This window comes from Balaenoptera acutorostrata, chromosome 1 (assembly GCF_949987535.1).
Source record: "Balaenoptera acutorostrata chromosome 1, mBalAcu1.1, whole genome shotgun sequence".
NCBI lineage: Eukaryota > Metazoa > Chordata > Mammalia > Artiodactyla > Balaenopteridae > Balaenoptera > Balaenoptera acutorostrata.
In genome coordinates, this window is record NC_080064.1 from 160,348,209 (window position 1) to 160,361,703 (window position 13,495).

The 13,495-nt window shown below is 43.6% G+C and overlaps 1 protein-coding gene across 2 annotated transcripts in view; it reads right to left on the reverse strand.

Moving 5' to 3' along the window:
• Positions 1 to 5,555: 5,555 nt before the first annotated feature.
• The window catches only part of LOC130708089 (endogenous retrovirus group K member 13-1 Env polyprotein-like), a 29,934-nt gene continuing 21,994 nt past the window's right edge, over positions 5,556 to 13,495 (reverse strand). The window contains exons 2-4 of one of the 2 annotated variants that reach the window (XM_057545097.1): positions 12,748 to 12,803; positions 7,493 to 7,708; positions 5,556 to 7,041 (exon numbers count right to left, since the gene is read on the reverse strand). In XM_057545097.1, coding sequence (XP_057401080.1) covers positions 5,632 to 6,975 — 1,344 coding nt within the window. In that variant the 5' untranslated portion in view covers positions 6,976 to 7,041; positions 7,493 to 7,708; positions 12,748 to 12,803 and the 3' untranslated portion in view covers positions 5,556 to 5,631. Of the gene's footprint in view, positions 7,042 to 7,492; positions 7,852 to 12,747; positions 12,804 to 13,495 lie in introns of those variants that run through there. The other variant, XM_057545087.1, reaches the window with a different exon arrangement.

A 13,495-nucleotide genomic window follows, 5' to 3' on the forward strand; every position in this document is an offset into this window, starting at 1 on the left:
TCGTCTTCCTGTTTCTAGTCTTAGTACCTAATGTGGTCCTTGCACACAGTAAGTGATTAATAAATTCCTGTTGAGTAAATATAAGAGTGGATGGAGGTAAGAGGCTGCAAAGACCTCCTCCCTTTCTCACCCTTAGAATCTCAGAGCTATGTTTAAACACCCTCAGGTCAGAATAGGTAAAAAACTCAGACCCTCCAGGTGCTGTCACTCACTGAGGGAGAGGCAAGGTGGCTGCCTTCTAGCTGTGTCCTCACATGGCCCTTCCTTGGTTTGTGCGCAGGGACGCAGAGAGGGGAAGGAGAGGGAGCACTCTGGTGTCTCTTATAAGGACACCAGTCCTATTGGATTAGGGCCCCATCCTTCTGACTTCATTTAACCTTAATAGGTTTAATTTAACCTCCTTATAGGCCCTATGTCCAAATATAATCATGTTGGGGTTTAAGGGTTCAAGATATGAATTTGGGAGCATAATTCAGTTCAAGGCAAAGCCAGACGTCAACCCTCTCAGTGTCCTTCCTGCCAATTACTTGCAGCTGTTGGGGCCACCTGCCCAGATGTCAGATGCAAGAGAGAAGAGACAGTTTAGAAATAATAAAATGCTCAACTCAACAACATCTTTTATTCATATGGGAGCAGGTCCTGGCTGCAGAGTCCTTTAACCCGTTGACCAAGCCACCAGTAAGGGACCACTAGCTACGTCGGCAGTGCTTTGCAAGATCACCAAGGGGAAAGCCTGGTGCCTGCCCTGAAAGAACCTGTAATCTAGTTGTGAGGTCTGAGTTAGGAAATATTCTCTGGGTCCTTGGTACCTTCATTGGTCAGTAGACTCGTGTTTACTGAGTATCTAGAACCCGCAGAACATGGTCAGGTAAAAAAAGATTAATCAGCTATGGACCCTAGCTTTCAGGAGCTTTTATAAGTAAAAACAAAACAAATAATAATGATGAGGATAATGAGAAGAGTAGCAGTCAACACTTAATGAAATCTCATTATAAGCCAGGCACTGGTCTCCATGCTTTCCATATATTAACCTATCTATTCCTCACAACAGTTCTATGACATGGGTTTTATTATCCCCATTTCACAGATGAGGAGACTGAGGCAGAGACAGATTAAGTAGTTTGCCTCACATATAAAGCAACCAAGGAGTAGAGCTGGGATTCAATCCCAGGGATCTGTCTCCAGACCCCTTGTCCTTAGTGACTAAAAGTGCCACATAGGTGACAGAGACCTTCTTTTCCCTCCTCCTTAGAAAGTGGGGCTGGACAGGGTGCAGTGTTTTCATAGGTTGATGACAAAATAAGAGGAGGCGCAGCCATGTAAAGCAGGTACACACCCAGGTGGAAGCAGGTGGGGGCCCTGGGGTGGCTTGCTCAGCCTGGTCCCCACTCAGTGCCCATTCTGTCCAGGCAAACCCTATAGGTGGAGCCAAGGGGCTCTGTGCAAACCCCCTGGACCAACCATCTCCATGGTCCTCCCCCAGCTCAACAGTCTACGATTCCAGTGCTGTGAGACTTCTGACAACAGAGAAGATATGCAGAGCTAAGGAAGCCAGAGATCATCCAAGAGTCTCAGAAGGTGTGGAAGGGAGATGTAAGCTGTCTCCTCGGGGATGGGAAGGCTCAGTGAAGGCAGAAAGAGGATGGCGGGTAATGTTCCAGGCCCGGGTAAAGGCCAGCTGGAGGGCGATGAACCCTAACCCTAACCCTCACTTAGGGCAGAGCAAATGAACGGGTTCAGCAGATCCAATTTGAATTTTGTCCCACCCTTGTTTTTCCAGGTCCATGGGCCATCTTTAGTGCATCACCTTTCTTCTGGAACTTTTAACGCATATGTGGTCATCTGGCTCTTCAACTTGATGAGAGCAACTTTACATGTGTACCTTCATCCAGGAGTGATACTGAAACAATAGAGTTTGCATGTAAATGGAAGGTCCAGGAGAAACGGGCTTGCTGCAGCCTCTTGCATTTCCGTGGAAGTTAGCTGATGCTCCATCACTGAGAACATGACCCAGTTTAGCAACAACATCGACACAGCAGGGACTAGAGAAAATGCCAAGTATTAGAAGACCAAGGCCCATGGGAGGTGAGATGCCACAAAGTGGAGGTAGAGACCAGTCCCCGGCTCTGCTTTTGATTAGAGCCTCTGGTAGCCACACGGCTGGAGGAAACCGAGAGAGAACAATGCGAACAGTAGCAGCAACAACAGACTCTCAGGAATCCGCCCTTGAGTATGGCTGCGGTTCTCTGCCCAGGGCGCAAAGGCGATCCTCACAGAGACAGGACAGGTTCACTCCCAGTTTTAGATCCTCTGTGTTTGAGGAGCCCCCAAAGAACTGGGTCTTCCTTCATCTGGAGGTGACAAAGGGCAAAAGCTCTGGGCTCATTACCATGTAAATGAAAACTACAAGGCAGATTTTCAGCAAAGCCGCTCTCAGGCGATAAATGCCCTGCTACCTCATTAAACCATGCAGGACCCTCTTCTATTAATTCAAAGCCCGCTGATTGGGCTGTCCTTTAAAGGGCTCCTTCCCCAAAATGAGACCCGGCATTCCAGGGTTGAGGACAGCTGGGGACCCGAGAGGCTGCTGCAGCAAGGCGCCCTTGGCGGCTAACAGGCTTTTTCCCGAAGGGCTCTGAGGATGGATCGAAAACGGGATTTCCAGGCATTCCCGCTAAGGACTAGGAGTCCCAAGGTCTCCAGCCCACAGACACCCAAAAGCAGCATCCCATCCGCAAAGCTATAAAGAGAGTCTGGAGGATTAGAGCCAGTATGCAGCTGGAGTTCGACGTAGATCAAGCACTTAGTGAGTCTCTGGATCCAGACGCGGCTCCCAATTCATGCTACTGTCCTACCTGAGCCCGGAGCTGCTGGCCCAGCGTGCCGGGATGCTTCCGGCAGAGAAATACGACTCAGGAGGAGGAGGAGGCGGAGAGGGACACGTGGAGCCCCCGCCTTGCTCCTGGACCTCTGAAGCACCTTTAATCCATCCCCTGCCTGCCTCACATGTTGAATTGCTTTTTCCTGGGGCATCTGTGAGCACACAAAAGGGGCTGACTGGGCTTGGGCCAACAGCTATTGAGAAGTTCCTCTCCGCGGTACAAGGACCTTCTCAATCTCCAGACGCGACCATTCACTGAAGGCGCCGGCAGCAGGGCTGGAGCACAGATTGGCACATTCCCCTTTGCAGCAAAAGAGCTCCTCCAGCTGCCTTGACATCGTGTCTGCATAAAATGAGCTTTCAGGGGGTCAGGACCCGCACGTGGGGAGGTGTTTCCGTGCTGTGCAGGGCATCTTCCTTTTGGATTTAGGAAAGCAAAAGGCAAAAATGGCCCTAGGCACAGTGGAGAAGTCTCCTTCCAGACCGGCAAGCCTAACTCTGTCTTGTATTTATAAAACCCCTTGTCTTCTGACCCTGCCTCTTCCATACCTGCACATCCGGCCCCCTGCGGAGTGTAAAGGACCGAGCCTTGTTGCCCCTGATTTACAGATGAGGAAACCAAAGCATGGAGAGGTTAAGTGACTTGCTTCAGAGGTGACAGAGCTGGTCACAGGGGGTGGGGGTGACAGAGGGCTCTCTCTCTGACAATCGCACCTTTGAAGATTAACTGACAGCCTGAGAGGACTGAATCTTTGAAGGACCGGAGAACAGGGCTGCCAAAGGATTTGTGTAAGAAGGACGTGCAGCTGAAGCACGGAGCTCGTAAAATATCCCAGCCCCCCAGGAGTTCGGAGGAAGGGGCAACTGTGGGGAGGAGGTCCCCCAGGCAACCCTCACTGCACTCACGCACACCATCCCCTCTGCTCAACATCCCCAGGAGGGGGAACACACAAACACCACCTAGTGACCGTGTCCAGCTCTAGTTCTCGGGTTAGCTCCGTCCTCCCTGTGAAGGCTGGAAAAGACTGCGACACTTCTGCAGTCAAGCATCAAACATCTCTGTGCAGACCCTCCATCCTCCCAAACAGAGCCTTCCTCCCTCCTGCCCTGCTTTCCTTTCTGTCCGGTGGGTGTAGGCATCCCGAATTCAAAGTACTTAAACATCATCCTGATAATAACATAAGATTAAACCTCCTGCCCCCAAACAGAATGGGCCATCAACAGTCAGAATCAAGTTCTACGGTCGTTGTCACTGTTTGGTTATTATCACCACCAATACTGATTAGCAGCACAACTCCTCACCCTCCTTACTGGCTTCTCCTCTTGACATTTGAATGTGGATGTTTCCTGGGCTTCCTCCTCAAACCCTCTTCTACACTCTCCTCCTGGCAAAGTCATGCCCCTCCTGCAGCTCCTGCCACTTTTTTTTTTGGCCACACCACGCAGCATATGGGATCTTAGTTCTCCGACCAGGGATCCAACCCGTGGCCCCTGCAATGGAAGCGTGGAGTCCTAACCACTGGACCACCAGGGGATTCTGATGCATAAATCTGCGTCTCCAGCTCTAATCTCTCTCCTGAGCACCTAACCGAGTTTTCCACTGCCTGATGGACAGATGGTGCCCGTCCATCAGGTGTCCCAAATGGGTGTCCTGCAGGCAATGCAAGTCTCCTAGTCCAAACTGAGCTCATTAGCTTCCCTCCAAATGACTGCTGCTGGGGCTCTGCTAACGGCTCTTCCTCCGTCCCCACATCCAGCCAGCTGTCTGGCCCCAGTTCCTCCTCCTTCTTCACCTATGCTACATGCATTTATTTCTCTGTAGTTAAAGCCCTCATCATGTCCCTCCTGGGCCAACGCAAGATTCTTCTAACTGGCCCCTGCTGGAATACAAGTTCCCTGAGGTCAGAGCTGTTTTGCTCCCCACTGGATCCTCCACCAAGTCACAGCAAACCCTTCATGAGCAAAGGTCTCTCTATCTCTCCTCCATCTTCACATTGCTAAAAAATTCTTCCCTAAAGCAAAGATCCAATCACGTCATGTCTCCGAAGACATATTCTGTAGGTCACCAGTTGACCCCAGTGTTCAAATTCCTACATGTCGTAATTAGCTGGGCATGTAGCTCCAACCTGCCTGTCCGGCCCCCTCCCTTGCGTCTTCTCAATCTATCTGCCCTTTACTAAGGCTGCCCTGGGCTAGTCCTTGTCTTTGGTACAGATTCTTTTCAATCTTAGTATCTGTATCCTCTCTCCTGGAGGGAAAAAAAAAAAAAGCACCTCTCAACCAACACCTTCTCTGCCGCAGACCGGCTGCAGAAAGCTAGAAGTTCCTGGCGGTGAGGGGTAAGGAACTGAAAAGCACCAGTATGGGGTCAGAAGGGCCAAGACAACTGATGGTTGCAAGGCAAGTTTATTCAAAGAGCATGAATGTATATATAGGTTTAGTATGGAACGAATATTAGACAATAAATCAGTAAACCTTGTATTTCCACATAATTCTGTCGCCACTATCTATGTGCCACTATCTATGCGTCAGCATGCCTTATGGGCCATTCTCTGGAGATACAGACTTCCCCTTCAGGGCAGCACGTCCTTCTTCTGGGGAACAACCAGGGGCTCTTAGATCCAGAGCAGGCACCTGGAACGAAACTGGCCGCAAGCCATTTTCCCTTTTTACGCTCAATACCGCAGCGTCAGGAGTGCATACCAAGAAAGAGACAAGCAGTTCTCCGGAAAGCAGAAAGCTGAATAAGCTTACAGCTTGGGGGCCACCACATTTCCCCCTTTTTTATTATTTTTTAAAGCTTGATAATGTAGTTTTAAGCCATGAACATCCTGACGCAAGACAGCGAAGCGCCCCATTACAAATCTAACAACACAAGGTAATAAACCGATCACCAATAAAAGTAGTACACCAATTGATATCAGGCCTGAGAGCCCTCCATGAATCCATTGTATCGGATTTAGCCCTTGTAGTTGATCTAATAATCCTTGAATCAAATTCTGGGGTCCATCTTCGTCCAGGTGGCCCTCTTGAATAGCTTGTATTTCGGCATTTAACTTCTGAATATCAAGGCTAATGTGTCCATCAGTCCATACACTTAATATATGCATTTTTACTTTTTCCCAATCCCATTGTGAATCATTATATAAATGCTGAGTTACACAAATCCAGGTATATTTGGCATGACAAATCAAACGCATTTTTAATTTTAAAGCCATAACTTGATCCCCTATTCCTATTAGAACATTTTTTAATTCATCTACTTCCGTTTTTAGTTGGGTATCAATATGACTTTGTAGGGCTAATGCTACACTAGTATTTTTAGATAACTGATTAACATAATGAGCCTGGTGAATAGTTTGTGAAAGAGCAATCCCAGCAGTGGCCGCAGTAGCAGTTAAAGCTGCTAAGGCTAGGATTGCACATATTAGAACACCTATAAATCTCTTTGGTCGTTTTAATGCTTCAGTCAATTCCAGCCAGGCTTGCATGCCAGTGTTATGATACCATGGTTCAGACAAATTAACAGGTAACATTATATAAGAAGGTTGCTTCATAATCATAACAGATGCAGATCCTTTAACGGGCAAAACACAACTACTAAAGATACAATTAACACAAGTAATATTATAACCTATAGGATTCATAGTGTTTTCTATAATTAAATCTCCAATCAATAAAGCATAAGGAGGAGCGACGCAAGTAATCACCGGTCTATAAGAAAAGGATAAGGCAAGTTTCCAGAATTCCCATTGCTTGTAAAAAACAAGGCTGTTATTATTAACGGGGACAGAAGAAACTAGTATGGTGCCATTATCATAATCTAAAGTCCACCAGACAGAGGCTGTGGTCCATGTATCATTACAAACAGGAAAATCAAACTGCGGGAATTCAGAAGCCATAAAAGCAGGAAATTGTAGTCCTATGACAGTCTTTACGACCGTAATTTGATGTCCAGCTAATAAAGTCCCTTGATTACCTATGGTAGTTTCAATACACAAATAATGTCCAGTATCTTCAATCCTCAAGCGATATATGCATAGAGAATGATCCAACGAAGTATTAGAAGCAAGCTTAGTTACTCTAGCATTCATGTGAATGGGAACGTTATCCTTATACCAAAATACAAAGGTGGATAAATCTTCTCGTCTAGAAACAGTCTGTTTGCAAGGAAGACAAATATTAGATCCCACAGCTTTATAATTTTTACGTAAATGAGTAAAAAATTGAGAATTTACAGTGGTTTGGTAAGAAATAGCATGTTCTAAAGCAACAGCCTTAACACAACCCGAATTGGTACTCATAGGACTTAAACAAACAGGGGGAGTATTAAACCAATTAGAGTAATTAACAGAAGTATTAGTAATAGGCAAATTTTCTAGCACTCTTCCAAAAGTAGAATCATTATAGAAAATTGGAAGGTCAGCTTCAGACCATGTAACAGGTTGTAATAAAGGAGGATCGGGTACATAAGCCCAATAAGATTTAGCCTCTATAGGTGGGGCTGCCAATACAGCTATCATGGCTAAAAAAAAGGTAAGAGGAGAGCGAGGATGAGCACTCTCCTCCATAATCCTACGTGCTTGAAATACTAAACATTGCAATTGATACCAAGTAATTTGATTTCGATCTCCCCTCGCCTCCCTGACAAGTTGTCTCCTACTCCTCGCCGCATTCTTCTCGTCCGCCGGGGGAACCGGTTGGGGTGTGCTGTGGTCGATTGCGAGAGCCTCAGGCCACGCATTCTTCGAGTCAGGGTGTTTATTGGTGACGGCATGATAATGTCGAACCAAGCGCTCCGGGAGCCACCGCGGAGAGTCTGCCTCCCTAGGGAAAACACAAACATGGCCTCGGCCCCATACTAAAACAGGGTCTGGTCCATGCCAAAGGTTAGTCATGGGATCTTTCCATTTAACAAGCGCTTTTTCAGGAGGGGTTCCAGAAAGACCTGTAAACAATCGTCCATAAGGCGTGTGACTAAATGCATCTAAAGTTAAAAAATTTAAAATAAATAAAGCATGATTAAGCATAATCTGAGGAGATCTATCATATTCCCCCTTTTTTATTTTTTGTAATGTAATTTTTAATTGTTGGTTGGCACGTTCTACAATACCTTGACCCTGAGGATTGTAGGGAATGCCTGTTTTATGTGAAATATGGAAAGTTGCACAAAAATTGGCAAAAGCTTTACTCGTATATCCTGGAGCATTATCTGTTTTTAAAGCTTTAGGAATTCCCATAGATGCAAAACAATGAAATAAATGAGTAATTACATATTTAGTAGATTCCCCAGCCAAAGGCGTAGCACATATAAAATTAGAGTAAGTATCAACAGTTACATGAACAAATTGTAATTTACCAAAAGAGGGAATATGAGTAACATCCATTTGCCAAAGATGATGAGGGAGTCAACCCCGAGGATTGACTCCAAATTGTGGAACAGGAAGGTGGGGTAAACATTTAGAGCAGGACTTAACAATGTATCGGGCTGTTTCTCTAGAAATAGAGAATTGTTTTTGAAGCATAGCAGCAGATTGATGATGTAAATTATGTGATTGAGTAGCAAGATCCTGAGGTTGAGATAAACTTAAGGCTATAATCTTTGTATTTTCGTCAGCCAATTGATTTCCCAAAGACAATGGGCCAGGGAGACCTGAATGGGCTCGAATATGTAATATGGCTACAGGAAAGTCATGCTGACGAATAATCTTTCGTAGTTGAAAGAAAGTCTGAAACAATTGAGAATCAACAGTATTGCCAATTATAGCAGTTTCTATGTTACGCAAAATAGTAACCAAATAATGGCTATCCGTACAGAGATTAAAAGAACAGTGTGAAAAGATTTGAAAAGCCAAGGAAATCGCATGTAATTCAACTCGTTGGGCAGAGGTATGATCTGTTTGTTCTTTATGAAGTAAGTCATCAGAAATAACCACAGCAATGCCATTGGCAGAACCATCAGTAAAAACATTTGGGGCATTGAGAATAGGAGTTGAACAGATAGTTTTAGGAAAAATAAATAGATGTTGAGTAGCAAAATGAAGGAGCTTATTAGAAGGATAATGATTATCAATAATTCCTGAATATCCAGCAAAAGCAAGAGCCCAAAAATCAGAGACAAATAATAGCCAAGAATATTGATAAGTAGTATAAGGTATAATAATAGAATTTGGTTCATATCCTACCAACTGAATATTTCTTCTACGACCCAATTGAACAAGGGTTGCTATTAACTCATAATAAGGTGTAATGACTTTATTAGGCGTATTTTTCATATGAATCCATTCAAGAATTCCTGTTTCTTGCCATAATAAGGCGGTAGGGGTATGTGACGTAGCACAGATTATTAATAGTATAGGTAAAGAAGGCTCAATTCTAGTTAGCTGAGCAGATTGTATTGCTTTGTTTACAAGCTTGAGTGCTTGTTGAGCTTCAGAAGTTAAAATACGAGGGGAAGAAGGATCAGGACTTCCCTTTAGGATATTAAAAAGAGGCTGTAACTGACCCGTAGTTAATTGTAAAGAAGGTCGCAGCCAATTAATATCTCCTAATAACTTTTGAAAATCATTTAAAGTTTTAAGAACGTCAGTCCGTATCTCTATCTTCTGAGGTGTAATATTATAATTTGTGATATACTTACCAAGATATGAGAAAGGTGGGTTCATCTGTACTTTGTCAGCAGCAATGACTAGTCCTGATCGTGACAAATGACTTTGAAGGGAATTATAAGCCTTAAGTAAAATATGTTTATCAGAATAAGCAAGTAATAAGTCATCCATATAATGAATAAAATATATCTGAGGGAACTGTTTACGAACAGGGGCAATAACTTGAGCTACAAACTGTTGACATAAAGTAGGACTATTAGCCATACCCTGAGGCAGCATTTTCCATTGATAACGTTGCATAGGTTCTATAAAATTTAAAGAGGGTAAGCTAAAAGCAAATCGCAACTTATCAGCCGGAAATAGAGGAATAGTAAAAAAGCAATCCTTAAGATCAATAATAATAATCATATAATTTTTAGGTATGGCTGCAGGAGAAGGCAAACCTGGTTGCAGAGCTCCCATAATTACCATAGTTTGATTAACAGCACGTAAATCTTGCAATAAACGATATTTTCCCGATTTTTTCTTCATAACAAATATAGGAGTATTCCAAGGGCTATTAGACTTTTCTAGTCTGCCCAAAGCAAGCTGTTCATTAATTATATTATGAGCCGCCATTAATTTCTCCTTAGAAAGGGCCCATTGGTCCACCCAGACAGGATTATCAGAAATCCAAGTTATAGGGTCAGCATGTGGTGGAGGAGAATCCAAGACCCCTAGAAAAAACCCAAGCCTGTTTTATCCTGTTTATTATCAGTCTGTAAGGGTAATTTATTTCCCTGTTGATTTTTTCCCAAACCATTCCTAGGATCATACCCTTGATTTAACAATATATTAGTTACAGTAGGGTTGGGACTAAGCAATAGGATTCCCATTTGTTGTAATATATCTCTTCCCCAAAGGTTAACTGGCAATCCGGGCAATACGTAGGGTTTGAATATTCCTTGATTACCTTCAGCATCCTGCCAATGTAGATATTGCGAACTTTGTTGTGGAGAATTAGATTGGCCAATACCTTGCAACTGTGTAATGGTTTGGTGCACGGGCCAATTTTTTGGCCAATGTATAAACGAAATAACAGAAACATCAGCACCAGTATCTAATAACCCAGAAAAAGGCCTTCCATTTATTTTTAATACCAATTGTGGTCTTTCCCTACCAATTTGTTGAATCCAGTAAACTGCATCAGAGGAACCGAAAGCCCCAGTTCCTCTTTTGTTATGTTGTAAAATTTTTCCTTCTGGTATATATGGAATTAATAGAAGCTGAGCTATTCGCATACCGGGCGTGATAAGAAAAGATCTTTTTGATGTTTGAACCATAACCTTTAATTCCCCTTCATAATCAGCATCAATCACCCCAGGAATAATAGTTAAGCCTTTCATACACATACTACTTCTTCCAAGGATTATACCAACCGTTCCCTGGGGTAAAGGCCCAAAAGTTCCCGTAGGAAGGGCTTGGGGTCCCATATCCGAGGTTAATAAGAATTGGGTGGAGGCACAGAGGTCCAGTCCTGCACTATTTGGCGTGGCCCTTTGAAGGGAGGAGATTCCATTCCCTGAGGAACAAAGGTCTGAGCTGGAGGCGGTGGAGCAGGTTGTGGGGGGATTATTGACATTGCTCCAATTGTTTGATGGGGCCGGAGCAGGCCCCTCCGGAAGTTTCCCGACAAGGGAGTTCCATCTTTATGAGTCACTGATCGACATTCTTTAGCCCAATGCCGTCCTCTTTGGCATCGGGGACAAATTGTGGGAGGAGGAGATTTACCTTGAGGCACAGAATTTACGACAGGCATATTAGGAGTATCAACAGTACAATTTTTTGCAAAATGACCTGGCTTCCCACATTTAAAACAGTTTTTACTTTTAGCATTTGGCCCAAATCCTGCCTTAGTCAGGGCTGCAGCTATAGCTGCTCCCTGTAAGTAAGATGATCCAATATCAGAACAAACTCGAATATAATCCTCTAAATTTCCTTTCCTTTTCCATGGACGTATAGCTGCTTGACAAATATTATTAGCATTTTCGAAAGCCAATTGTTTGACGATAATTGCTCCAGAAGGACCATCAGAAATAATTCTATGAACAGCCTGTAATAATCTAGCCACAAAATCAGCATAAGGTTCATCTGCCCCTTGCCTTATTTTAGCAAGGTCTTCAGTCCTAGTGGAGGCAGCTAAATGTTTCCATGCATGTAGAGCTATATGATAGATCTGAGCATAAGCCACAAAAGGGAAAGCTAATTGATCCTGTAATAACTGATGTTGTCCTTCCCCAATCAACATCTCATAATTTACTAGCACATTATGTGCAGTATTTCTTTCAGCTTGTTCAGCAGCCTTTTCATAATATTCTGATTTCCAAAGTAAATAGTCGCCACCAGTGAGACAAGCACGAGCAATAGATTTCCAGTCTGCTGGAGGCAATGCTTCTGTTGCAATCGTATCCAACATAGTAATAGTGAAAGGGGCTATAGGCCCATATTGTGCACAGGCTGCTTTTAAATCTTTCAAAACCTTAAAGGAGAGAGGCTGATATTCCCGATTATTTTGTTGTGGATTTTGAGGATTAGGTCATTCCACCACCGGGCAGCAGAATAAAGGATCCTCCTCTCTATTAAGAGCTCCCCGTACTGCTTGTTGTAAAGGACTAAGCTTAGGAGGGATAGGGACAGAGACATGTAATTGCTGTAACCGCGGAAGAATATTTTCATCAGGATATTTTTCAGCCTCATATTTGGCTTCTTCACCTGCTAAATCAAAAGAAAAGTCATCATCATCAAGTGAATTAACACTCTTTATCCTCGGTGGCAATGGAGGAGCAGTAGCTACTGCAGCAATATGTTCTACAGATTTAGCTGTTAATTTTGGAACTGAATCATAAATTGGATTAAAACAATCTCTTATTAAATTCCACAAGCTAAAAGTGGAAACTGAAACAGAAGATGGTCCATGTGCTTTATGATATTTAGATAACTCATCTTCTACACGAGTCCAAATTGCTAAGTCCACTGATCCTCCTTCAGGGAACCAAGGACAAGCATCATATACTAATGACAAAAATTCCAGAAGTTGTGAGGTAGTTACCTTAGTTCCACGGGCTTTTAACATTGAAAGCAAAACCTGAGCAAATAAATCACGCTCCTTAGAGCCCTTTTGTCCCCTATTATTTTACTTCTGACTCTTTCTCGAGTTACCGTCCTAAAAACGAAATTATTTCTTGTGGCCACACTATCTCACTCGAGAGTTCTACTTACCTGAAATCTTCCGAAATGCCTCACGTACTCAGGTCCCTGTTCGGGCGCCAGGCAACCTTCCAGAGAAAGAATTCAGAATAATGATAGTGAAGATGATCCAGGACCTCGGAATAAGAATGGAGGCAAAGATTGAGAAGATGCAAGAAATGATTAACAAAGACCTAGAAGAATTAAAGAACAAACAAACAGAGATGACCAATACAATAACTGAAATGAAAACTACACTAGAAGGAATCAATAGCAGAATAACTGAGGCAGAAGAACGGATAAGTGACCTGGAAGACAGAATGGTGGAATTCACTGCTGTGGAACAGACTAAAGAAAAAAGAATGAAAAGAAATGAAGACAGCCTAAGAGACCTCTGGGACAACATTAAATTCAACAACATTCGCATTATAGGGGTCCCAGAAGGAGAAGAGAGAGAGAAAGGACCAGAGAAAATATTTGAAGAGATTATAGTCGAAAACTTCCCTAACATGGGAAAGGAAATAGCCACCCAAGTCCAGGAAGCGCAGAGAGTCCCATACAGGATAAACCCAAGGAGAAACACGCCGAGACACATAGTAATCAAAGTGGCAAAAATTAAAGACAAAGAAAAATTATTGAAAGCAGCATGGGAAAAACGACACATAACATACAAGGGAACTCCCATAAGGTTAACAGCTGATTTCTCAGCAGAAACTCTGCAAGCCAGAAGGGAGTGGCATGATATACTTAAAGTGATGAAAGGGAAGAACCTACAACCAAG